The 27,477-nt window shown below is 32.6% G+C and overlaps 6 protein-coding genes across 8 annotated transcripts; all 6 read right to left on the bottom strand.

The window, feature by feature from the left end:
• Positions 1 to 22: 22 nt before the first annotated feature.
• Positions 23 to 1,592, bottom strand: LOC131181016 (GDSL esterase/lipase 1-like). Its single transcript, XM_058149330.1, has 5 exons — positions 1,325 to 1,592; positions 1,086 to 1,207; positions 702 to 935; positions 348 to 597; positions 23 to 249 (listed from the first exon to the last, which is right to left on the bottom strand). Exons 1-5 carry the CDS (start codon positions 1,584 to 1,586, stop codon positions 23 to 25), a joined length of 1,095 nt encoding a protein of 364 aa, XP_058005313.1. The 5' UTR covers positions 1,587 to 1,592.
• Positions 1,593 to 2,576: 984 nt separating this feature from the next.
• On the bottom strand, positions 2,577 to 3,449 carry LOC110634635 (GDSL esterase/lipase 1-like; the record flags this gene model as incomplete). The annotated part of the gene is made up of 4 exons (XM_058148086.1): positions 2,577 to 2,878; positions 2,925 to 3,149; positions 3,247 to 3,358; positions 3,411 to 3,449. Coding segments are annotated over 4 exons (678 nt in total), but the record flags the coding sequence as incomplete, so codon positions are not given.
• Positions 3,450 to 3,917: 468 nt separating this feature from the next.
• On the bottom strand, positions 3,918 to 5,692 carry LOC110634597 (GDSL esterase/lipase 2). The gene is made up of 5 exons (XM_021783667.2): positions 5,405 to 5,692; positions 5,198 to 5,325; positions 4,771 to 4,989; positions 4,401 to 4,653; positions 3,918 to 4,299 (listed from the first exon to the last, which is right to left on the bottom strand). Exons 1-5 carry the CDS (start codon positions 5,652 to 5,654, stop codon positions 4,052 to 4,054), a joined length of 1,098 nt encoding a protein of 365 aa, XP_021639359.2. The 5' UTR covers positions 5,655 to 5,692; the 3' UTR covers positions 3,918 to 4,051.
• A 1,053-nt stretch (positions 5,693 to 6,745) lies between these two features.
• On the bottom strand, positions 6,746 to 9,567 carry LOC110634605 (GDSL esterase/lipase 5). Its single transcript, XM_021783677.2, has 5 exons — positions 9,251 to 9,567; positions 8,975 to 9,096; positions 7,984 to 8,214; positions 7,626 to 7,881; positions 6,746 to 7,246 (listed from the first exon to the last, which is right to left on the bottom strand). The coding sequence occupies exons 1-5, from the start codon at positions 9,519 to 9,521 to the stop codon at positions 7,005 to 7,007; spliced, it is 1,122 nt and encodes a 373-aa protein (XP_021639369.2). The 5' UTR covers positions 9,522 to 9,567; the 3' UTR covers positions 6,746 to 7,004.
• Positions 9,568 to 13,358: 3,791 nt separating this feature from the next.
• On the bottom strand, positions 13,359 to 16,911 carry LOC110634608 (ethylene-responsive transcription factor RAP2-12). 3 transcript variants are annotated; one of them, XM_021783679.2, is made up of 3 exons: positions 16,473 to 16,911; positions 13,720 to 14,622; positions 13,359 to 13,585 (listed from the first exon to the last, which is right to left on the bottom strand). In XM_021783679.2, the coding sequence occupies exons 1-2, from the start codon at positions 16,756 to 16,758 to the stop codon at positions 13,757 to 13,759; spliced, it is 1,152 nt and encodes a 383-aa protein (XP_021639371.2). In that variant the 5' UTR covers positions 16,759 to 16,911; the 3' UTR covers positions 13,359 to 13,585; positions 13,720 to 13,756. The 3 variants fall into 3 exon arrangements, with proteins under 3 accessions (XP_021639371.2, XP_021639373.2, XP_021639372.2); XM_021783681.2 differs by having other exon boundaries at positions 13,720 to 14,613; positions 16,473 to 16,903; XM_021783680.2 differs by having other exon boundaries at positions 13,739 to 14,622; positions 16,473 to 16,886.
• A 5,644-nt stretch (positions 16,912 to 22,555) lies between these two features.
• LOC110634665 (subtilisin-like protease SBT1.5) lies at positions 22,556 to 25,254 on the bottom strand. The gene has a single exon (XM_021783755.2). The coding sequence runs from the start codon at positions 25,142 to 25,144 to the stop codon at positions 22,796 to 22,798; it is 2,349 nt and encodes a 782-aa protein (XP_021639447.2). The 5' UTR covers positions 25,145 to 25,254; the 3' UTR covers positions 22,556 to 22,795.
• Positions 25,255 to 27,477: the final 2,223 nt, after the last annotated feature.

Consider the following 27,477-nt stretch of genomic DNA (forward strand, 5'->3'; position numbering starts at 1 on the left):
AACTACAAACTGAGACTTGCGCCTAAGCCTTAAGGAGTGTCTTGAGATTGTAGGGCCAGGTAACATCAGGGCTTCCACTCCAAAAGAGCTTAGCAAGTTGGTTGTAGGCCTTCTCAGTGAGATGAGCAGAATCAAAGAACAAATATTCAGTGGGATCATTGCACAATTCATACTCATGTTTTACTCCACAGTCTAAAATTCCTCTAAATGGCCCAGAGCCACAACATGCCACTTTCCCCACCTTAAAACCTTCACAAGTTAATCACAACACGTAATGCAAATCTCTAGTTCCATAACATATTTAAATAAATATTTGGTCAAAGGTAGATATATAGCTAGAGACATACCATATTGTGAAGGTTTGTTCATTCTTTTGCTTAATGAAGTGTAGAAATCAAGAACTGAATATTCAAATCCTTTTAGTTCTTCCTGTAGATCCTCAAGGACCTTTGAAAGTGCTCTGTTGTGTAGTTTGATTAGAGCTGTAACTTCTTCAAGACAGCCACCACTGGTATTTAGTGCTCTAGTGAATGGTGCACAACCATAAGGCCCTATATTTACAAATCCAAATCTCCTTCCCCCATTCTTGTAAATTTCCTGAAACACAGAGGTCCAAAACGTAATTAACATAATTAAGCTATTGTAAATTTTAATTTTTCCCAAATTCAAATCAATGATTAATTTCAAAGAAAATTAATTACTTTGATTACACTTGTGAGGTTGCCAATAACAATCCCAACGTATTCTTCCTTGGAGAATGACTTGAACACTGTTGAGTTTGAGGTCACATAAACTACGTAATCATTGCCTCCAACGCTAAACAAGTGAAGGGCTTTGGATATTAATTTGTTATAAGTCTCTGCATCACTTAATTGCTGCCTCAGTTTTTCATTCACATCCTTGAAATAACTAAGCTGAGTATTAAGGTCTATCACCTATGAAGCAAGAAGGCAAGACCAGAATAAAAAATACAATTCCAGAACTCTCTCTCTCTCTCTTTCTCTCTCTCTCTCTCTCTCTCTCTATATATATATATATAAAGAAAGTTAGTTGAAGCCTAGCAAGTAGCAAACAATATTACATACCGTTCCGTGACGAGTTTCAACAAGAGCACCAGCTCCAGCTGATGCGAAGTTCACTCCATAGACATAGTCATGATTCCCAGGCTGGAGATACGGTGGAAGCAGAGGTAACTTTAACCACTCAGCTACAAAGAAATATGCAATCAATTAGAAGCTCAGAACCCATTTCTTGCTGTGACAAAGAAAGACATATCCAATTTATTAACCAGAAGAGCAAGAAAAGAAGGAATTTAGAATCATACCAATAAAATCTGGAATTAGTCGACCATCAGAAAATCTCCCAGTTGGATACTTAAAGAATGTTTCGCCGTAAGGCCAAACATCTGCCCTTAAACTAGCATTTTTGAGGTAATTGTTGTTTCCTGCATCAAATAGTGAATCTCCAAAGATGAACAAGGCAACACTGTTCTCTGGAGACCATAGATCAGTTTGGCTATGAGTTGAGATGAGAAGACTTAAACAAAAAGCCAAGAAATAAATATGGGAACTTGAGGTTATTGCCATCTTTAATTTTAGCCCATATTTCATGTTCTGATGGTCATGTTTATAATGTACAAGACTTGTTGGTTCTCATATTTCTTTATTTATGGTGATCTCAAAGACGTGCAAGTTAAAAATATATAATATTAGTAGCTAATTTAATTTTTGGCAATTGTCAACGGGACTAAGCAGCCAGATTAAGTTACAAATTTGATTAAGAAATGGTTATCTTTCATCAACTATGCTTTGTAAATCGAAATATTTATTAAATTTTTGATAGCGGATGGTAGCACATCATATCATCCAGAGATTGGAACTGCATCTTTCACACACGTTTATGGAAAATCCCTTAATTATCACTTCTCTTACTTTTTAAAAAAAAAAAATTGTTCCCAACATTTTAATATTAAATATTATTATTTATTAAGTAATTAATTAAAAATAATTACTTAAGTTTATTAATTTGTTTATTTACTAAAGTAACTTTAAGTTTATTAAACTTATTTAAGAAAGTGACAAGATTTTCTATAAAAATGGTTGAGCTTTCTACCATTCTTACAATAACACAAATACATTAAGCAACTAAGAAGAAATATTTGAGAGAGTTTAAAGAAAAAAAAAAGATTTTTTGAGTACAGCTTTAATTCAATTACAAATGCAAAGTTGCTTTGAGTCGCATGATAAAATAATGTATTCTGGAAGGGACAAGTAAATAGAGAAGGTCTGTTATATTTCATCAATAAAATAATTATTCAATAAATTAGAATTAACTTTTATTTATTATTTTTATATATTCTAAAGTATTTTCTAATTGATTGATAATTATATATTTTTTTAATTCTAAATAATTAGTTTAAATATGAACTATATGCTATATTATTAATATATTTTTACATAAATATATGCAGTCACAAGTATATAAAGATAGATACGTTTTATTTATAATTTTGTATATGGCCCTTACAATTTATTGTCTCTCTCACTTCCAGTCGTCTAATGGTCAAGTGGAATGCTTCATAGTGTAGAAATTATGGAAGGGTTTGAAGGGTTTTTAATTCTTTCACTTGCTGAAGAGTAGCAATCAAAATTCGAATACTTGAATCCTTTTAGCTGTTTCTTTGGCTCATTCAGAGCTTTAGAAAGTTCTTTGTTATTTAGTTTTGTTAGAATTGTAACTTCTTCCATGCATCCACCATATCTGTTCTGTTTAAATCCTCTCATTGATGGCAGAAAACCCAATGGGGGCAAGCTTACAACTCCAAATTTCCTTTCACCATTTTTAGATATTTCCTGATACACGAAACTGTAACCATAAGCTACGATCAAATTGGATAGAACTGGAGAAAAGAAGTTATTTATTACTTTGAGCGCAAATTGTTAGATTTCCAATGACCATCGCAACGTACTCTTCTCTAGAGTATTGCTGAAGCACAGTGGAATTTGTTGTGAAATGTGCTACATAATCGTTACTTCCAATGCTGAACAAGTAAATGGCTTCGATAAAAAAAGGTTTGGTCTCCACTTTCTGCCTTAGCTGCTTCTCCACTTTCTTGAAATAACTAAGTTGGGTTTTAAGGTCTATCACCTATTTGTGAAGGAAATGGAAATCGCAGAGTTAAAAAAACTCAAAGAATCAGATTATAATTAATGTTGTTTGATGAAGAGACTCAATTTATATATAACATTCCTTGATGGGTTTCAACTAGAGCACCAGCTCCCCCTGAAGCAAAGTTTACTCCATTTGTGTACTGATGATTACCAGGCTGGAGATATGGGGAAACACTCAGCCGTAAGAAATTTCAATAGAATCAGCTTAATTTTTTATATTTCATTGATCAAATAATTAATCTTACCTATGAAATCTGGAATTATTCTGCCATCAGAGAGTAACAAATTAAAAATTTAAGAAAAAACAATGCTGCGTTTGGAGTTTCAAATATGGCAGGCTTTGAATTGGTTTTCTTTTTTTCTTTTTTTTTTAATTCATTTTTCAGTGAAACATTAGCTTTGTCCTTAAAAAATAGATCCTTGAACTGGAGGCTTCTGAGTTGATTGGCCATCTGCTTCTAGAAAGGCAACGGTCCATGCCGGACCGGTTTTGGTTCAATAGTTTATGGGAATCAAATCAGACTGTAAGCTCTTCGATTTTTATTTTGATAGCAATTCCAAATCGGACTATTCAAAGAATATCAATGTTTGAAGGATGAAAAAAGTGACCTCTTCAGCGATGCAAGCGCATGGCATAATATATATATATATATATATATATATATATATATATATATATATATATATATCTTTGAACTATTTCGCTTGGGCAACAAGGCAGTCAAAATATGATATTTGAAGCTTGGGTAACAAGACAAAACTCTTTATTATATTGCATATATGACAATCTTTCTAAATCAAATTGTTATTAATTTATTTTCAGAGATCATCATTTATGCTGAATAACTATTTCAGCCTTCAATCTTTAGCCGCCTCTTTCATTACAAAAGGCCTTCAAGGTCTACCTCAATCAGTGTTTCAAGATTGTAAGGCCAGCTGACATTGTAACCTCCGCTCCAGATTAGCTTTGCAAGTTGCTTGTAAGCCTTCTCTGTGGGATGAACAGAATCAAAGAACAAATATTCACTCACATCTTCACATACTTCATAATCTTTTGATATTCCACAGCTTGACAGAGTTCCTCTGAATGGACCAGCTCCACAGCATGCTACATTTGCCTCCTTGAAACCTTCACAGGTTACTCTCAATATGTAAATCCAGTTCCAAAAAACAGATACAGAATCTGGTCTAATTAGTCAGGAAAACTGCAACAAAAGCAGATAGACATACCATATTTTGAAGGGTTATTAATTCTTTCTTTTAATGTAGTGTAGAAATCAAAATTTATGTACTTAAACTCCTTCAGCTGACCCTGTAGCTCTTTAAGCACATCAGGAAGTACTTTATTGTGTAGTTTTGCTAGAGCTGTGACTTCTTCATCGCAGCCTCCTTTGTCCTGTTTAAGTGCTCTCATGTTTGGTGAACAATCAAAAGCCCCCATGCTTACAAATGCAAATTTCCTTCCTCCAACCTTATAAATGTCCTGAAACACGAATTTATAATCATAAGATACATGATCAACTCTGGAAGGGAAAAAAAGACAAGATCAACTGGGGTTAGCTCAGTCAGTTCACTTGCAGGAGTGGAGAATTTTATTTACTTTGATCACAGATGTCAGGTTGCCAATGACCATCCCTACAAATTCTTCTTTAGGGAAGGACTCAAACTCACTGGAAGGTGCTATGTAATCATTGCCTCCAATGCTAATCAAGTAAATGGCTTTGGACAATAATGTCCTAGTTTCTGCATCACCTAGCTGCTGCTTTATATGTTTCTTCACATTCTTCAAATAAAGAACCTGAGTTTTAAGGTCTATCACCTATGGAGGAAAGGTGGAAAAGGTAAATAACAAAATTGCAGCACATAAGGTGAAAAGAGAATTAAAGACAACGATCACCACATCCACAAAGATGAACCCATTTGGCAAGACTCAACTGTGTACTGATAGAATTATATTAACAAGATTATCATTGAACAAAATTAGGCAAAATGACTCGCCTAATCAAGGAGAAAATTAAATCGTATACCCTTCCTTCACTGCCTTGATGGGTTTCAACTAAAGCGCCAGCCCCTCCTGAAGCAAAGTTCACCCCATCTGTAAATTGAATACCAGGCTGGAGATATGGTGGAATTAATGGCAACTTCAAATACTCAGCTACAAAGAAAAAGTTGCAAAGAATCAATCAAGTTTCCGAAAAAAATTCATTACCCATAAGGGAAAAAGAGATTGTTACCAATAAAATCAGAAATGAGTCTGCCATCGGAAAACCTGCCAGTAGGATGCTTAAAGAATGTTTCCCCATAAGGCCAGAAATTCGCCAGGCCAATAGCGTTTTTGAGGTAGTTATTGTTGCCGACATCAAATAATGAATCCCCAAAGATGAACAAGGCTACATGGTTGTGTGGAAGAGTTAGGGTTCTCGCCGGGATGAGGAGGCTGACACAGAAAACCGGTAAGAAAAAGCAGAATCTTGAACTTTCCATTTTTGACTTTTTTTTTCAGTTGCCTTCTATTGTATTTTGTACTGCATCCTTATTTATAAATTTAGATAGGATTTTCAAAGAAAATTTTTTAACTTTTTTTAATACAGAAAATTTACTCTGCGAATTCAATGAATATTATTAAATTATCACTAAATAATTACGTGAAAATTTTTTTAGTAATCTAAATATGAACAAATGCAGATAAAGATCAATTTATGCTTTTAAAAATCTTCTCATTAAAAATTATGCTTTTAAAATGACAAGCTTCCAATTTGGTAATTTTTTTTACAATCCCAATTTATATTTATATATTTATATAAAATAGAAAGTTATTCTTGATAAATCGATACGTGTCATTTTTTTTCATGATTTTATCACATAGCTAATACATAATAAAATCTAACATGTTACATTATTTCTCATGATATTGGTGATCACTATGTCACGTGTCATTCTCTGTCATATATATATTATAAATTATTTAATAAATATCTTATTAATATTATAATAAATAATTATTGTTATAAAGTAATTTATAATATATTAATTACATATATTTATATATATATATATATTAATTATTTTTATTATGAAATTTTTATTAAAAAGTTTTAAAAATAAAAATAATAAAAATAAAATTTAAAATAATTAATAAAAAATTAAAAATGTTATATGATTTTTATATGTTAAAATTAAAAAATATATATAAACTAAAATTATTAATAACCATATACACTAACATGAATAATTTTCTTATTTAAAAGTATTTTAGCACACCATAATTTTTTTATTTTTTCAAAGTTTAGTACACCATAATTGTAAAATAAACAAAGAAATTAACTTTTTAATTTTTTTTCCTAAATATTCAACGATTGAATTATGAAGAAAGAGAGAGATGTATCAATTATTATAATATTATCAACCTTGCCTTTTAAGGAATATGATTGGATTGGATTAAAATGCTGCTTGCCTCATTGACCAGCTAGTTTAAGCTTGTATATACATTGTGGGAATTAATATGATCAAACAAAAAGGACTTAATTAAATTAATTTGTGTAAAATTAATTAAAAATATTAATAATAAATAAAAATACTTAAAAAAATAAAAAAAAATTTGGGTAGAATATTCTAACAAGACGAAAGCACACGATGACAATAATAATTTGAGGCTTGGGCAACAGCATCTTCACTCAGTTATTGAAATGCAATTGGGCCCCAATATATAGTAAATTATTATAACTTAAATGGAAATATTTTGATATATTATATTAATAATTATAATAAATGGCTTAATTTGTTTATACGAAACAATGCCAAGAGAATTTTGAAGAAGAAGGGTTTGTGGGAGCTTCAATTTTTGAAAAGTTGCTTGAGATTGTAAGGCCCAACAGCAGGAGAATTTCCATGCCCACCCCACATTTGATCTGCCAATTGTTTGTAAGCCATTTCTGTGAGATGAAAAGAGTCCCAAAACAGATATTCATTTGGGTTTCTACACAATTCAAACTCCTTCACTAGCCTCTTTCCTCCACAGCTGTAAACCCCTCTAAACTTCCCTGTTCCACAGCACGCTGCCTTCCCTTGCTTGAAACCTTCATCACCCAATTTGCCAATTCAGTATAACAATTCCAACTTTACCAAAATAACATATCAAGATGTGGCAATAGTTTTTCTATATCAGGCTGAGTAGTTTTCTGTTATAAACCAAAAAAATCGAATCGACTTATTGCTCAATCCTATTTTCTCAAAAATTACCTCTATGGTCTTGGTCCATGAGAATTCATAATCCTACAGGCCTAGATAGGATAACTCTTTTACCAACCCATACCAGCTTCACACGTAAATATTCATAATGCTCGTATTTATTGGTATAGAGCCCACAAGCCTCTCATACAAAAAGGGCTAATATCCCAAGAAATGAGAGTGGCTAATTTCTATCTTCTTGATGGGTAGATTGTTTGTAGTACATACCATACTTGGAAGGATGCTTCATTCTTTGTTGAAGGCTGGTTTTGAAGTCGAAGATTGAATATTTGAACCCTTTTAATTGCTTCTCCAATCCAAAGAGGAGCTTGGAGAGAGCTTTATTATGTAAAGTTGCTAGCAGTGAAGTTTCCTCCAAGCATCTACCATTGTTCTGTGGTTTAATTATTCTCATAGCAGGAAGACAGCCTAATGCTGGCAGATTGATGAATGCAAATTTTCTGCCTCCTAGCTTATAAACTTCCTGCCAAATTAGAAACAATCAGCTCATTTAGATTGATGAAATACCCATTACATAATAATAATAATAATAATTATAGGTGAAGATTAGTACTTGAAAACTTACTTTCAGAACTGCAGTCAAATTGCCAATGACCATTCCAACGTATCTGGAGTTGGAGTAAGACCTTAAGACAGTGGAATTGGTCAAGAAAGGGCTCATGTAATCATTGCTACCAATGCTAAACAAGTGAACAGCTTTTGAAATTGTCATCCTAGCCTCATTATTGCCTAATTTGTCCCTCAACCAATTCTCCACCTTCTTGTAGTAGCTCAACTGTGTTTTAAGGTCAATCACCTAAAAGAAACAAGAAAACATCATCAACTATGACATGACTACTTAGTGCCACTATTCTCTAGGTACTAAATGAAATTAAAAACTTTCATTTTCATGGACGTCTCAGTCATGTTTTAGTCTTTTTCACTTTTGGATTGTCCCAAATATTCATAAATTTTATGTCTTTTCCTTTGATTGAATGTGAAAAATGAAGGAGAATGCCATCAAGGTTTTTTTTTTTTTTTTTTGGGGGGGGGGGGGGGGGTGGTGGTGGGGGGGGGGTTGGGGGTGTTGTCCTTCCTATTGCTTTTGACAAATTGCTATCAATGGCCTCAGGAATTAGTGGACCCAAAACGTTAGGTGCATCCAGCCAATAAAAAGAAAAACTGTCTCAACTTAAGCTTACATCACCCACAAGATTTTGGGTCAATAGTCTCTACAAGCTTCTAACATTTACATGTATTCACCATTAAAGCCTTGATCTCTGATCTTTAACCTTTTCCCTTTTGTTCTTTTCACAAGCAAAATATTTTAAAAAGCATAACATTCCTGTGCTTGCCATCATGGGTTATCGGTTATAGAAGCCAATGGAAGAAAACAAAGATTAAAAAGAAAAAGTCGATCAATGCAGACAATAAGTTGATTTTACTAAAAGTAGCATTCAGCAATCCATGAGTGCAAAAGATTTCCCTAAATAACATGTAAAGAACAGTATTTCTTTAAAAAAAAAATGTCATGTACTGATGAAGATATACAATTTTCATTGTAACAGTAGACTTACATCCCCTTGAAATGTTTCAACCAAAGCACCTGCTCCTCCTGATGCAAAATTCACTCCAAATCTATATTCATCAATGCCAGGTTGCAGAAAAGGTGGGATTAATGGAAGATTTGCATACTCAGCTATAAGGGTTTTGAAAAAAGAAAGGCAAAAAAAAAATAATTTCCAAGATTAGAGGAGAAGATAATGATAGTATATATGTATCTATGTAACGACGAATTGAAACAGAGAAAGAATATCTAGTTGGTTAACCAAAATGAGATTTGCATATCTCACCAATAAAGTCCACCACCAAACGACCATCCGAGAAACGGCCGGTGGGGAACTTGAAGTAAGTCTCTCCATAAGGCCAGAAATTTGCTTGGTCAAGAGTTGTGGTGTTGATATAATTGTTGTTTCCGGCGTCTAGAAATGAGTCGCCAAAGATGAAGAAATGAACATGTTTCTTTGGGTGGTGGTCGAACTTTTCTTCTGAAGTTGCTGAAATAAGAAGTAGATGAAGATGAAAGAAGACGAATAAGAGAGAGCTTAGCCTTGGCCTCGCCATGGCTGACTTTTTGTTTGCATTAATCACAGAAAATATTCTAGTGCATGACTGAATATATATATGTATATATACATATATAAAGTAACTTTGTCATTATTCATTTATTTGCTTTGTGTGAGATAAATCATGCAATTCAAAGCCTTTTTTGGAGCTAAACAACACTTAAATGTTAGAAATTTAAATTAGTCCATTCTTGTGAAGTTTGACATGTAAGAAAGAGAAGGATTTGTATTATTCCATATCATGTGAATTCAAGTACATTGAGTAGAAAAATGATTTCCCCAGGAAACATTTCATAATTATTTATTTTGAATATAATAAATTAACCTAAAATAATAGGCTTTTAAGATAGTGTTGATGACATCCCAACATCAAATACTAAAAAAACATGTTAAAAATTAAAAAAGTGAAATTTCAGAAGTCACATCACCTCTAAAAATTGACAAAGTCTATTTTATCAATATTTTGCACAAAATTTACCATATTGCATGCATACGTTTGAAAGGAGAAATTGTAGCCAGAAATTCAAAAATCAAGAGAAGATTTAACAGGCTTTTTGTTAGGACAACATATATGAGAGACACATTTGAAGACAGTACCAACCTGCCTAAAGCAGAGGGTAACTGAACCATGGCCAAAGAGATTTAATCTCTATGTTAATTTCTTTTACTGAAAAATTTACTGAAACAACAGAGAAAAGAGTGCACCATACCAGAAGCATCAACCAACAGCAGCTAAAAATTTACATTGTATTTGGATTGGAGGAAGAAAAATAATGAGAAGAAAATAAAAAAAGTTAATAATTAATGATGAGGAGAAAATATATTTTCCCTTTTTATATTTAGATAGAGGAAGGAAAATATAAGAGGAAAAATTATTTTATAAATAGTAAAATTATAATTTTACCCCTAAGTTAAGAAATAAAAACTTATATAATATAGGGATATATTTATAATTTTATATATTTTCCTCCTATTTTCTCTTCATCCTGGAGAAAAAGTAGAATTTGACAAAACACTTTTATTTTTCTCTCAAATTTTCCTTCTTCTCTTATTTTATCTCTATCCAAGCACAAAATAATGAAAAATAAAATTATTTTACTCTCAAATTTTCTTTCCTCTCTTATTTTCTCTCTATCCAAACATAGTGTTAGTGTCTATGTTTCATTAGGCCCACAAGTACAAATCCAAACGGCCTTTTTTTCAAGTGGGCAACAGTATTTTTTATTTTGGGAGTTGTTATTATCAATCATTGATGTGTTCTTGAACAATTTTTGCAGGTTTGAACCTGTTAAAATAATGAATTTGATTGAATAGTTGCAAGGTTTGTTGAATGACCAAGAAAGAAAGTCTATGGTTTATTTTAATTGTGCAAGTGTAACACGAGCTCTTGACATGGCCACAGCAAACATTTACTAATAATGTTAATTTAATTTCCTCATTGATTTAGACACAAATCTTAGATTATACCTAACAAGGTTATAATATTTAGCAAAAATGTGTTGAAAAATGAAATTGAAAATGTTTTATAATTCTAATCATCAATTGTTTGTCAAAATTCTCAACCGATGAATGTGTAATTCTACCAAACAATTTGACTTCAAAATTTAAATAAAAATATAAAATACTGATTTTTTTTTTCTATTTAAACTCTTAAAATTTAAATTTTAATTGAAATTAAATGCTTTAAAAAAAAAAAAAAACACACTTTAACCTGTAAAGTTGCTTGGATGCAACCACATTAAGTGAAAAGGATTGGCTGGAAAAGCAAATTTCTAATTGAACTGAACCTCATTTTTGATAGTTTAAATGTTTGGATTAGTGTTGTATAAATCTTATAGATGATCGTCTGGAATCTACTTTAAAATGAATGAAAATTCATGGAGACTCTTTGACCATCAACATCACCTCTATTAGTTTTGCTGATGAATGATGACGGTGACCAATCCTCTTGTCCTTATTCATATCTCCGCTTTCCCTCTAATAAAACAACATTGCTTTTTTCTATGAATTTCAATCATCATTGGCTCATTGTTGAGAGCCTACTGAAAATGTAACTCCCATTAACAGTTGCTGGGCTTGTGGGTCACTCACCGTATCATGGCCCAAAGGTAAAGCAATCGACTGCGATGGGCCTTCCATTAGGAGAATCACTGTGGAAGCAATACAGCTTCTCCTCATGCAATGCTGTCGCTACCAACCAAAATCCATTCCCACCCGTGATATCACAGCTCACCTCTATAACTACAGGCTAGACCAAAGAGGACATTTAATAATTTTCCCAACCCATTAAAGCGACAAAGATATATCATCCACATCGACCAATAATTTGTTGGCTTTTTTGCCTTTCTTGTACAATCTTCGAAAGTAACCAAAAGATGAGTCCGTCCATGATTTGAACTCATCACCAGCTTCCCTCCATTTAAAGTAACAATAAAAGAAACTAGTGAAGAGAAAGAATGTGTGTGAAGCACAAAAGTTTTTTTTTTTAAAAAAAGACCCTTTTGATCTCTAGGAATTTTGGTTCAGAAATGAGGCGAAACAGAGATGGCGTGCATCATTGATCATTTCCTGGTTAATGCTGCTACAGCTTTTGCATTCCCTTTTCTCCCCTCTCCCACTATGTGTGCCCCCATCCACCATTCTAACCTTCTTTCATGAAACTCCAATTTTCTCTTCAAATATTAATCAGAACCAAATTTTTTCCAACTGAACCAACAGTGAGAATTCTAAGACAATGAATTCTTTACCTTTTATACAATGAACTGATGGGCGTAAGGCAAGCTCAAAAGCTTTTGGTAAGAATTTCAATGTGGTCATCTACGAAGTCAGCATTCCTTTTATAGGTTCCCTAAGCACTCACTGGCCTACAAAAGCCAGAAGCCAAACACGGCTCACACTCCTATGTTTTGTGATCCCCAGAATATTAAAAGGGACCTATCCCAGATCTCTCTCACCCCACACCGACCTCCTCAATTTTGGAGTTACTCAGCCTGAACATTGCAGGCGGACGTAGGATCTTACATGAGATTATGAGAAAACCACCATGTCAAACCCACCGCCCTAACCCCTTCACTTTTCGCCAAGCCCCCCGGTTATTATCGCGACTGCACTGACCGCATGTGCACAGTTACTAGACACATCATGCGTACGCGTAGACGACAAAGACAAATAAATAAATCAAAGAAAAAGAGACTAACATGCGCTGCCATACCAATGAAACGTGTGACACAAAAGTATGTCCCTAATCAAACCCCAAATCTTTTCTCACCTAATAATTGCCATTGAAGAAAATTGAGTTGCTTATTTGATTATTTGAAAGGAAATGAAAGAGACCCTCCAACCAATGAACAAAGTATGAAATTATCTTTACTAATTAAATTCTTTTATTCTTTTTTCACGTCTGTGTAGGATCACTTCTGCATCAATATTAAGAATCAAAAAAAAAAAAAAAAAAAAAACCCACTACAATTTGTCCCCATCCACCATTTTAAAATCAGAATTGATGCAAACCAAAAAGATTTGAAACTCTCAAAAAGGAAGTATACGCGACAGTCTTTTAAGTTTAATGTAGAATAGTCATAAAATAACATAATCCTATTTTAGAAATAAGCCACAAGTAAATGAGCAATTGGACTTCGTTGAATGCTATCCAAGGAAGACTAAGGTTAGAAAAATCAAGGGACTTGAAGGGAGCAAATCACAAGGAAAAGTCTAATCAATGCAAAAGCCATTTGAACTTCTAGAGACAAACAAATTTCATTATCTGATATCACCATGAAGCAGAAATTAACAGATTCAAAAATGATGGCCTCTGTGAAAACATAAGGCCATGACAGAAATAAAACAGCAGAGTTAAAATTTTATATTTTTAACACAAATCACACATACCACTGTCAATTATAGTCATTAAATTCAACAACAATGTCTCAAAATGTAAAAGGGAACCTAAAATACCCATGTACTACTCTTGTACCAAAAGCTCCTTAGAACACTTTCCACAAAGGATTTAACATTTAAGAATGTTCAGATGTTCTTGATACTACATATCAGACACAACCATCCCTACAAAGCAAAGAAAAACGAAATTAGAAACCTACATGACAAGTAACAAAACCTTCAAGCTTTTGATCAATATAAGAGAACTCAATCAAGCAATTATGAGGCCAACAGAGAGATGAAACTTACTAACATGTTACCTTATTTACAGAAGCTTACAGGCAATTACGGGTTTTTTCAATAAACCAGATTAGGCAGGTCATCAAAGCTCCACAGGTCCATTGGATTTCCACCATCCTGAGTCGAGTCTCCATTAAGGAAGTTATCCAGCGAGGCCTCCCAACTTCCCTCAAGATATGGCATCTGAAAGTTGACCTGGTTGTCAAAAGCCAACAGCTCTTCAGATAGAGATTTTCCATTGTTTTCTTCTACCGGCACTACATTTCCAGAGTCAGGCTTCATCTTCTTTAAAGGGTTAGCATCCTCCACAAACAAAGATTCATCAATTTCTGGAGTAGCTGAAAGAACTGATGAGATTTCATGAGTCTTCGAGGCCTGTTCTCCCCATCCTAAGTCAGAACATTCAAATGAGTTACTCCCCTGATCAGAATTGAAATACATGGGGACATTATCACGTGTAGGAATGAATTTGTTTGCACCATCTCCATTGGCAGGAAAAGAGTCCATTAAGCCAAATTGGTTCACAGGTGGTTTCTCATCAACAAAACCCAAAGTATTGAAGTAGTCTGGTTCTGTGCTGTTCAAGTAACTCGAACTCTGAGACAAGTTTTCCTTGGAAAGCGGTTTCTGAGGGTTTGCCTTAACTGTACGCTTTGGGGAAGCACGTGGAGCTTCATCAGGAAAGTTCACTTTAGCTTTCTTGCCCCGAATTCTACGTGCCTCAGCGTCATATGCTCTTGCAGCTTCTTCTGCAGTATTGAATGTTCCTAGCCAGACACGCACCCCCTTCCTGGGATCACGAATCTCAGCAGCCCATTTTCCCCATGGACGCTGCCGGATTCCTCTATACTGGTTCTTTCTCTTTCTCTTAGCAGATTTTTCAGCTTGCCCATTGAATTCCACAGATTTTACAGCTGTAGAGCCTTAATCACAAAGCGAAAGACATTACACAAATAACAACTGAAGGCATAAAAAAAGAGAAATAATGCCCAGCATAGAGAGTCCTATCACATCATAAAATACATATCAGGCAAAATCCTACAACAATCTTAGGTTCATAATTAAGGAAAAAATCATCAAGTGAAAAATTAACAATGAAAGAAAAAATCAGTACAGAAGAGATAAAACTCATGCAATATACCCACTTTGCAGCTCTGCTTTGATAAAACCACCTGAGCACACAAATTGAAAACCAATCCTCTGTACCAAACAGTGTTTTTGAGACAAAATGCAATTCAAAGGCACCTTGGATTATATGGATGAAACATAACTTGTAGTCTAACAAGATATCAACCCTTCGCTTTTTCATTTTTTTTTTTTAACTTAAATAAAAATAGCAAGTTTGATCTCATCATCGCTAGAAGCAATTCCCAAAATTATTATGTTGTGCAAGAGCAAATTAACGGCCAACAAAGAATATTTAACTGCTAACAATTTGAAGCTTAAATAATAAATATAAATTAAAACTAATTTCATATTAGAAAAAACGAACTTTAATGCTGAGAAAGGACAGAATGGTAAACAGAATATATACCAATATCTTACAACAAATCTATTGATTCAAAAGATCTTAAGCAATCAAACCGGAAAGAATCTTTATAGAATAGCATATGCTATCGTATCATAACAACAACAGCATGGAGAATTCTTTTTCCCCTCTCCATCCCAAAAGGAAAATTTTGTGCCTGTGTTAATTTTCCTACCGATCTTAAGAAAATAGTCAGAGGTTAAAAGGGCAAAAGAACAACTAAAGTTGCAGAAAAAGATAAAATTAAAGCAGATAAAAGGTGCTTATTTGCAAGACAGAAACAAAATCTAACAACTGAAAAATTATAATGGTCAAATTAAGAAATAATACTTTAACTAAGTTCGATTCATAAACAAAAAATCCCAGATTTAAAACCAAAAAAAGCCTGACAAAGTAGCAGCCATCACCACATATTTATTTTTCTAATTTTATTCTGATCAAAGCATATTACTGTAGTGGCTAACTGAATCAAGGACAAAAGATCTCATAAAAATGATATATCAGAACTAAACCACAAAAATTTCCAAAATAATTTCCTCTTAATCCCATAGAAAACTAAACATCCACATGAAATTAGGGGGAAAGTCCTTTTTCCACAAAATAATCATTAGAAGTAAAACACAAGAGCCAACATAGTCATCTTTAAGGGTCTGTTTTGATGAGAGCGAGTAAGGAGATAAACAAGGAGGCGTAAAAATGAAGAGATGGTTATACACCCCTTAAATTTACCCTTCTCCTTCGCCTCTTCATAAACATAACAAAATAGTCATTTTCCCTACTTACCTTTCTATTAATCCACCCATAAAAAAAAATTTTTATTATAACGTTCCTTACCCTTCACCTTTTTTATCCTCATTTACCCTTTCACTCCTTACACTTCCCCCACCCCATCAAACAGACCATAAGCAACAGAAAATCATCCCCATGAGCGTCATGTTCCTCAAGCATTGAAATAAATGTATAGAAAAAGTAAGAAACTTTTTCCAAAGAGAAATATTAAGAGCGGATAAAAAAAAAAAAGGCAAAAATCATAAGACAAATACTTGCATCCAAGACGATCACTCCAAGAAAATGAAAAAATCCATTTGAAGTAAGATTAAAAATTTGCCCACAAAAAAAAAAAAATCTAAACAAGAATCAGCTGCAGCAAAGAAACAAAGAACTCGGACAAATAGAAAACTAAATTAAAAACCCACAAAACATTTATAAAACATATGAAAAGGAGATGGTTAATAAAATCATTACCGCGGGATAGACTGCTATTGCGAGCAGGAGGAGAGGCAGTAGCAAAGAAAGCAAAAGGCTTGACATCAAGCAAGACATCATCTTCCTCATCGACATCAGACTCATCCTTAAACTCCTGAAAATCAGCCTCGAAATCATCGTCAAGATCAACAGCGACCGGCTTCGAGTACTGCTTCCCAATGGCTTTCTTTAGATCAGGCCAGAGAAAGTCCGCCGTCAACTGGCGCGAAGATCGCCCAGCGACGGTGGGAGGGATGAAGTCAGAGATGATAGCACCGCCACACATGGTGGTTGTAGCTGCAGCTGGTGATTATAGTGCTCAGACGGACGAAAATGAAAACGATTTGAAGGAGAGATTTGGGTGAAACGGCGATTATGGAAAGTTGAGGTACTGATGGAGAAAATGCAAGGAGGAGTAAGTAATATGTAGGTGGGTGGAAGAGCTGGCTCTAAGCTACGAGAAGCTTTTATATTTGCAAGGAAAGGATAATTCTGAAATTACTCTTTTGCCCTTTGCTGATGAGTTGCCATAATAGCCTTCTGAATTCTGTTGATTTACATTTTTAGTTAATTAAATTTTTTATTAAATTAATTCCAACAACAATCAAATTAAATCTCATAAATATAAAAAAGTAATTAATTTCTAATAAAAAAATTAACTCATAATTTTATAATTTTAAAAATATATTAAATAACTAAATAAAAAATTAGTAATATAAAAAATAATTTTGATATCACTATAAAATTTTAATTTTTATTAGAAATATGGATTTTAAAATTAAACGATGAGATAAATCAATGAAAAATTAAAATAATAATAATAATAATTTAAATAAATTAAATCTAAAATACTAATAATAACAATAATAATATATTCTTCATTAATGCTTGGACTAATTAAGTTAACCAAAATTAATTAAATAGTTTAAAATATTTATCTCTTGCTATTTTCATACTTTATAACGTCATTTAAGAATCTTGGAATGAAATCCAAAATTTTAAGCACAAGTGATTTATGTGTACATGCACACCTTAGGTGAATTTACAGTTTAGTCCAACGCATAACATTGGACTTCCTCATTTATATGAGAATTTATAATAAATTTTTATTTATTTATAAGAGTCCAATACAATGCATCTATTTTTTAAATTCGAAATTTTCTAAATAAATAAATTAATTAATAATTTTCATTTGAATTTTGTTATTTTTGCTTGTAGCATTACATTTATTTTTATATTAAATTAATTAATTTTTCAAATTGAACATTACTTTGACTAAAGAAATCCATAAAAAGAAAGACTCACAATATTTTTTTTATATATTTAATTGACCTTTGTGTCAAATACAACTTTATGTGTGTATTTATTTTCGATAAAAAAAAAACTTAAGAGTTTCACATATATATAGTTTCAATAACCAAATAATTTATAAATATATATTAAAATAATTAAAATATATTTTATTATGTTATATTTTTAAAGATTATATTAAATTTATCTTTAAATTAATTTTTAATAATATTTAACTAATATATTTTTCAATTATAAAAATATGAGTCACATAAATACATTGTTAAAGTAGGAAAAGTCTTAATACAATTCCACTTCAAACTTTCTCTTTTCTCTACCAACTATTTGAATGCTACACTTAGTTTAGTCTCACACTCTTTTTTTTTTTTTTAATTTTCCTCTAAAGAAAGTGCACTTTGTTTTTTTAATTATTTTTTTAATTTTCACTCAATTTATAATTTATTTTTTTAATTATTCATTTTAAATTTTAAAAGATGAGTTTTCAGCTTTTAATTTTATAATAATTTGTAAGATATATATATATATATATAAAGACAATATTATAGTTGGCTGATGTACGAAAAAGGGTAACCTGGGAATAGCAAAATCCGATGATGATTTGGAGTGTTCCAATGTAAATTTGCCCAAAAGTTCAGGTGGGAAGGTAATAAAAAAGCCATATCCGGGCAACTGCCCGGTTTAGACCGGACCCGAAATTCAATAAGAGAATCACGGTCTAAACCGGTCTGAAATTAATTTCTTTCCTCTTCGAATTTCAATCGTTTTACTTTGTCTCTAAATTTTGATAATTATATTAAAAAAATCTAATTTTTCATTATATTTTAAATAGTCATTGGTCTCAATTTGAAAATTTATGTCATTGGTCTGCTATGAAAATACCATATTACCCTTATTTCCATTGGTCAAAATTCTCTACATTCCCTGTTATTGCTCTCCTTTTCATCCTCTTTTTCGACTCTTCTCTTCTTAGAGGATTTTATTGTAAATTTACCATAAACACATAAACCAATGATGCAAATTACAAACACGGTACCTCAATTTAGAATATATAATAAATATGATATTTTAATTTAAAATATATAATAGTAAGTAACGTAAATTTTAATTTATAATATAAAATTTTATAATTTTTAATTTAAATAATATAAATTTTTTATAATATTTTAAAAAAATAATTATTATTATTTATTTTTATTAATTTGATGCTATACTTGTCATGAAAATTTTTAATTAATTAAAAATAATATATTATAATAAAATAATAAATTACTTTCTAATTTCTCTCTCTTTTATTTTAATAATTAAATTGATCTAATAATTACAGGGCACGTCATTCATGTGATTGAGCCAACTTCTGAAGAAGGTTCATGCACCGGAAACAGTATGGCGTAAATTAGGAATAGAAGAAACGACAAAAAGAAAGTGATAGTTTTAGCTATTTAAGAAAATAATGGGGCCCAATGTATAAAAAAAAAAGAAAGAAAGATAATGGGACCCATGCCATGAATGATAGGTGTTTGGTCCCATTCCATTTTTTGATGGCCTTTTTAGGACAAGGGCTAATGCGTAAATGCACATAAAAACGCGCTTTTTTTTAAGTAAATTTTATTATATAATATATTAAAATAAAATTAGAACCTCTTAAATAAAAATTATATAAATTAAATTTTAACTTCTTAATTTATTAATTAAGTATTTTAATACAAAGTAAAATAAAAATATATTTGTTCACACTTAAAATTTATTACATTTATATATAGAAATATATTAAAATATGAATTTTTTTTTAAAACCTTTATTTATAAACGTAATATTGAAAGAAGTTTATGAACAGAATAAAGTATAATTTGAGTTGCTCTTTTTGTTTTCTAGAGAGATGATGGAGTGGAGGATGCACCATCAACCAACTTGCTTGTTATTTTAATATTAGGCACCATAGACCCCATTACGTCCAAGCATCTCTTCATTGATCTTATCTTTTATAGGAGAATTGTCATTTCTTATTTTGTCCACTTGGATTAAAAAAATTATAAAAAAAAACCGTTTCCCAATGGTAATTTGATATATATATTAATTTTACATAAATTTTATTATAAATATTCAATTTAATATTAATTACATTGATTTGATAAATACATTTAAAAAATTACGAGGCAATAATTACATTTATGTAATCTAATTACATTTGCTTCATGGTTAAATTTTAAGAGTAGTTTATAAATTTTAAGCGTTGTAATAGAATTATTTTTAAATTTAAAAATATAACATAAAATTTTATGAATTTTAAAATTTAATAAAATAAAATTATTTTAATCTTTAATAGTCAGTATATATAATTTAAAATAATAATAACATAAATAATTTTTTCTTCTTTATGTAATAATGATAAAATTAATTATGATTTTCTTTACAGATTAATTATGAAAGAATTTCAGCATTATGAAATAACGAAATATTAGATTTATAATAGCTGATTAGAGAAATTGTCTTTAAAAAAAATCATTCACATTATTACTATTTTAAATTGTTTCTGTTAATGTATTACTTATAAATTGATTATTAAGAATCAAAAATATTTTATTATGTAAAATTTTAAAATTTTAAAAATTTTATATTATATTTTTAAATTGAGACACAATTTTATTATAATTCATAATATTCAAAGATAACTATTTAAATTTATCATTGGCTTCATTAAAATACATATTTTATATAAATGAGCTTTGATTTTTGTGGGGTCATTCCATCATTGTTAACAACAACAATTTGATTTGGAGATAAGGGGTGATGTTGAAAACCTTATCATCAATTTGATGTATGAAATATGATGATAATAGTAACACCATTATCATATCAAATGTTACAATCCATTAGCAAATTTGCATTATTATTACTACAATTTCAATAAATGGAAAAATTTTTAAAAAGAAATGGACAATAATATAACTTTTTATACCAAGAGATATTTTATTATTAATCAATTTATTTTTCTTACTATATATTTAATTAAATAATTGAAGTTAATTTTTAAATTTTCTAATATATTTAATTCTATTCAAATTTAAAGTCGAAATCTCGTAGTCTGTGATTTTAATATTATAAATTTGAAGTATGTAAATGTTGTGTCCAGCCCAAATTAAAGGGGCACTCTGATATTATTATTATTATTATTATTAAAAATAGAAACTTAGGGATAATCACATGATTAATATACGAAAGAGACAGCCTCTCTAATCTTTTTGCACAAGAACAAACAACTTTGCCTACTTACTTGACATGTTCTGTTTCACCACCTTCAAGAATCATATTCGTAAACCTCAAATTAATTACAATTTATGCTAATTATGAAGTTGTTAGACATGGAAAGATTATTATTATACAGTGAGATTATAAATTCAAATTAAGTAATTAAAATCAAAATAAGACAAAAGTCTTAGCCTGGTGCTCTGAATTCCAATCTAGTACCATCAAGAATCTCCTCACAAGATTGAGAGATCATGTCACGAGGAAATGAATCATGAATGGCCTGTGTCATTTTTGATTTGGCATATACTACGATGAGGTCAAAGGTAACAGCTACTGATGAAAGTGATAGTACCCAATCTGATAGACCTAAGAATTAACGTGGCTTATGTTAATCAAATTGATTAAGCTCTAATTACTAATCTTAATCAAGCTATGCCATGAATTTATCTGGGTATGCTGAACATGGTTCTTTCGTTTGATTGAGTTGTGGCTGTGGGCATGGATTACCAGAGGTAAATAGTGAACAACCCATTAAAAATGGGTTCTTCCTAGTAGGCCTCAAACATGATTGTGCTTTGTTAAAACTTCAAACTATGTTAAGATAGTCCTTGGGCTTCCAGTTGCTTGTGTAACCCAAGAGGCCTGCTTTTGCTCATGTCATTGCCGTGCCACTAGTTCTTGGCTTCTGGCCTATGGACTATAGCACGCAAATTCAGAGATGGTCACATCAAAACCCACCCCTTGGATTCACAAGACAGCAATGGCTAGCACAGTAGCACTAATTTGGCAGGTAGTACAGAAATGGAAATAACAGTGGCCGTGGATATTTATAACAACCCAAATGCCATTTCTCCAGGCTGTGAGATCTCTTGTTTCAAGTCCCTGTCAAAGCCAAATGAAGGCTAAAGCATCCTGTTGTGAGAAAATAATAACCAGGCCTGTCTGCTAGGATTGATGAACCAGCAAGAACCAGAAATGCCAGCTAAAACCCATGCTGTGATGGTCCATTAGTTGTAAAGCAAAAATTTTAAATGAGTAGCTTTCATCAACAAAAGATGACTGCATTGTTAAAGAGAGTTGAGATATTGATTATGTTCCATTAATAGGGAGACAGTCCCCATCTGAGACTCTTTGTGATGTTTATTGGCAATATAAGCAATGATGAAACTCTAATATGGATTTAATCAGGATGAGTTATAGTAATATCTAGCAATATAATCATATAACAAAGAATCCTGAAGATGGATTTTCTGCAATAGTTTAGGTTTACCTTGATATGCATCTCTCTGATCGAAAGCAGCACACATGATGCGCTTATAGCTTCTAGAAAAACAGCCCCCACATGATTTATTGTCATTATTATGATACCTTTGTTATTAAGTCGTTTAGCTTATTACATTTGGACACATTGACTAGGAAATTACATACATATTTAACAATAAACAATCATAATTGATGCTAAATCCTTCCCACTTGCACTCGACAGAAAATTAGAATTAGTTGAAGGTTCTATCGCAAGGCTTCCAAAAGGAAAAGTGAGGTCCTTTCATTATGATTGGGCATCTTAGTCAACACAAAAACGTTTTCTACAGGCATGTTCTCACCTCTTTTTGCCAGGAAAATTATACATTAATTCACTCTGACATACCAAATCCAACTCCACTCGCTTTCTGATATAGAAAACGCTTCATACATTACCTTTATACATAAAGAGATGATATATAAAAACCTATAATAGCAAATATAGCAAAATTCCTAAAACCAAACTAAAGAGGTTGCTGCAATGTCACAACTATAGGGCTAGTGACAGTGTGCTTCCCATCTGACCAAACTATAGAACCACTCTTCAGGCTTGAGCCCCCAGGTGAGAGCTTCACTGCCATAGTTTCCACTCTAACTAGGAAGCTAAATTTCTGCCCCACCCTTCTAAACACAAGCTTCTCTGGCTGCACAGTCACTAAAGTCCTACTAGGTGGCTTAATTGTAACTTTGTACACAGAATTTGGATCCCCAACATTAGTCACTGTCCTAATAAAATGAGTAGACATCTTATGCTTCCCATATTGTTGAAACACAGCAGACATTGAAGGGTAATTCAAGTTCCCTGCATGGCCTGCCCTTTTCGCTCCACTGCAATCTGCAGTCTTCCTAGTCACAACTTGAATGTTGTTAATTGTATAATTTGAATTGCATAGAAAATCCACATAATCGAATGTTGATATATCATAGATTAACCCAGGATCTATAGCCTTTTGTGGATGAACATGACCAGCACCAAAATCCATCACAGTTGAAGTATTTCCTGTGGATTCATCAAGCATTGTTTCTCCGCGATTATCAACTGTATAAGCAGTTGTCATCAAAGCTGATTTTATTGCTGCTGGACTCCAATCTGGGTGCGCAGCCTTTAACAAGGCGGCTAATCCAGAAACATGCGGACAAGCCATAGAAGTACCAGAAAGAATGTTGAACTCAGTTCTTCTGTTATCATTAGGAACACCGGATGGCCCAACTTTATCAGGCCAAGCAGCAAGAATGTTCAAACCAGGAGCAATAACATCAGGCTTCAAAATTTCAGGAGACTCTGGATTAGGACCTCTAGCTGAAAATGAAGCCACAACTGGTGCAGGCCTAACACCGAGTCTAGTACCCTTAAAAACGATAGTAGCAGTAGGTGGTGAGTTTGATTTAGAAGCCACAGAAATATAACTTCTAATCTCGTCACCAGCAGATGCACCCACAGCAGTAGCAGGCAACACATGGCAATCAGCAACCAAACCCTCACCATCAAAAACCCCATTAGCTAAGATCATTCCTACACCTCCTGCTTTCTTCACAACATCACCTTTAGCAGCTCTGGAATTGATCCCTCTATCACACAACACAATTTTGCCTTTAACTAGTTTGGGATCTAGAGAACCGTCCAAACATAAAGAACTAGAGTAACCATCTCCAGTACCTTCACTACCGGCATAAATGACAGGATACATTTTCCCTGGAGCCAAACCTGGCCCACCATAAACACTCACACCACGAATCACCTTTTCATTTCCAAGCTTTACATCAGCTGGGAAATCCCTGTCAATAGTTCCAGCACCAACGGTGGCAACCCAGGGAGCAACATTGGTGACTGTAAGCCCACCAGGGCCGCCATTACCAGCAGAGGCAGAGACAAAGACCCCGCGATTTGCAGCTCCAAAAGAACCGATAGCAATTGCATCCAAATAATAGGGAACTACAACGCCGCCGACACTCAGCGAAATAACATCGACCCCATCATTTACAGCAGCATCGAAGGCCGCGAGAATGTCGGAGTCGTAACATCCAGCATTCCAGCATACTTTGTAAGCGGCAAGCCGAGCTTTCGGTGCCATACCCGCAGCAACACCCTTGGCGTAGCCGAGAGTCGAAGCTGGGAACACGTAACGGCCGGCGGCTATGGAAGCGGTGTGGGTTCCGTGGCCATCGGAGTCCCGCGGAGATCGGTACTCCGTCGACTCGTTCATCTTGCCATTGGTGGCCTCGTAGCCGTTGCAAAAGAATCGAGCTCCGATAAGCTTTCTGTTACAAGAAGCTCGACTAAAGTCTTTACCACTGACACACATTCCTTTCCATTTCGCTGGGACAGGACCCAAATCCCTGTCGTTGAAGCTTTGCCGCTCGGGCCAGATTCCGGTGTCGATAACCCCGATGACGAGATCCGAACCAAAGTCTGATTCTTTAAGCAACCCAGCACTGTCAGTGGTCTTCAGGCCAAGAAACTCAGGAGAGCGCGTGGTTTGCACATGCCTGACACGTTCGGGGATAACGGCAATGACATGGGGGAGAGTTTGGAGATTAAGCGCCTCAGTGGGAGAGAGCTTGGCAGAAAAACCATGGAAAACAGTGTCGTAAGCGTGGATAACGCGGGACTCAGCAGGAGGAGAAGAGGACGACGTCGTTTCAGAGGAGAGGGAGTAAAGGAAAGAGTCGTACCAGTGCTTGTGGAGAGTGAAAATGGCAGGCTTGGCATCATATTGAACTTTAACAATGAAGGTTCTAGGCAGGTCATTCGTAGAAGAAGACGAAGAAAAAGAAAGAAAGGAAAGAAAGAAGAGGAGAAAAAGAGTAGCCATTGAAGAAGAAGAAGAAGAGTATGGGCTAGTGAGCTTTGTCACTAAGCAGAGCAGCTTTAAAATAAAAGAGGGGGGAGTGGGGAATTCGCGCTTGTGTGGTGAGGACTATACTCTAATGTGTGTGTGCTGTACTATCTGCATTTAGTACTAGTTGGAATTTTGGATTTTGTTACCATATATGTTTATTTTTAAAATTTATTATTTTTATAATAAAAAATTACATAAATTATATAATATACAATCTATAGTTATTATCCCAACTTATTAAATTTCAATTAAATAAAAGATAATAGGCAGCAGCCACATAAACTATATGCATGACCCAACTTATATAGTTCTATGCACATCACATTCTGAAAACCAAACGACAAAAAAAAGAGCAAAACGACGAACTTAGCCAAACTACTTAACCAAACAAAACAATGCATCGAGTAACACAGTCACGTCCCCGAGAATCTACCAATTTTGGAATTTTTCTTTTTTTTTTTTTTCATCTCTCTTCTTCCCACGTGTAGACAGTTCACACGTGACATTCACCTTTGTCTCTGTATTGGTAGCTACATTTTATTTCCTGTGTTTCCTTTTTTTTTTTAATTTGAAAAATATGAGCCTCAGCGTATTATATTCTTTAATCTTGAATTCTTGATGCCAGATGTTGACGCGTGTCAAAATCTTGTGCGGGTTATTAATATTCCCAGTCTGACTCGTACACACATGATAAGTACAAAAGAAACTTTGACCAATGTTAGATATAACAGAATTCGGTTCAAATTAAAAAATCGAATCGAATCGAGTTAATTTAGTTTAATTAATTTAGTTTTAAAATTAAATCGAATCGATTTAATTTTATATTATAAAAATTTCGATTATTTCAGTTCGATTCAATTTTAAAGAAAAAAATTAATTAAATTGAATCAAACCGAACTGAATAGTAATTTATATAGTCAAATCAAACTAAATCAAACTGAATTTATTTTTAAATTGATTTATTTTTATGAAAAATTTATGAATTATATTTAATTTTATATATATTAATTGTTTAATTTTATTGATTAATGATTATCAGGTTCAAACTAAAGTTAAAATTAGACCAAATAACTTGAAAATCAAGTCTAAATTAAAAAATCAATAAAAAATCAAACCAATCGGTTTAAACCGAATCGAACCGAAATAGAGCGATTCGATTTGATTTAATTTTTCATCTATTTCAATTGGGTTCGATTTCTAAAATTTACGATTTGATTTCTAAAATTTAATTCAATTCAGTTTGATTCAATTCAATTTGAACCGAATACTCACTCTAACTAATGTGCCAAGAGGCCACGTGGGTGGGGATCCTATCAGAACACAAATACATATGTTTTTATGCAGCCACACCGTAAAAGTGTGGGCCTTCATTCTGTTAAACAAAAGAGAATTATTTATTTTTCTCCATGGCAAATTTTTATTTTTAATTTTTTTATAATTAATTTTAATTAAAATTATAATCTTAAAAATTATTTTAAAATTCATTAAAAAAAAGAAATAAAAAGCAATGTTGGTGAGAGTCCAAAAAGGCAAATATCCAACAACAATATCTACTAATTGTCTTTCATATATATTTTTTTTTTTGGCTCTTTTTAAATCTTTGGACTTTAGCAAAAGATTGAAAATGCTAAGGTGTCAACCATATTGCAATTTGGGATTTTATCCCGTGATCTCATTAACTCATTTTAAATCTTTAATTTAATGAGAGAAACCGTTAAAAACAATACTAATTAAGTCCATTTTATCCAACTTAGGGAAAATAATAGTTATTTTGTTCACTTAGTTGAAGATTGAGTGTGTGTGTGTGATTATCATTAATGAACATATGAATTAAAATAAACCAAAGTTTGAGATACCCATAATTGGTTACTTGGCTTATTACTTAATCTATAATTAAAATTTCCATTTCTTAATTAAAACCATAAGAGCGTGCATACAATAATTAGTAGAAGCCATAATTAATTAAGCAATCTATATACTAATTGATAGAGAGATGATCACCTCACTTGTATATATTTATGCAAGTGAACAAGGGAGGTGGTACAAGCATGGCAAGGAAAGTTGTCTATAATCTTGAGGCATGATCGCCACTTTGGAAGGAGAAAATTGAGGGTGGGCCCTTCCTCCTTGGTGCACAAACTAAAACATACCACTATGCCATGATTTTTTTTTTTTTAAATCTTGAAAAGTAGTGGTAAAATGCTTTTTTCTTTCTTATTCAATCTCATGTTCTTCAAATCAAATCTCAACCAAAGATTGGAATGGTGGGGACAAACTTTGCCTTGAGAAGTTTTGTCTAAATCTTT

The sequence above is a fragment of the Hevea brasiliensis genome, chromosome 6 (assembly GCF_030052815.1).
Source record: "Hevea brasiliensis isolate MT/VB/25A 57/8 chromosome 6, ASM3005281v1, whole genome shotgun sequence".
Lineage (NCBI taxonomy): Eukaryota > Viridiplantae > Streptophyta > Magnoliopsida > Malpighiales > Euphorbiaceae > Hevea > Hevea brasiliensis.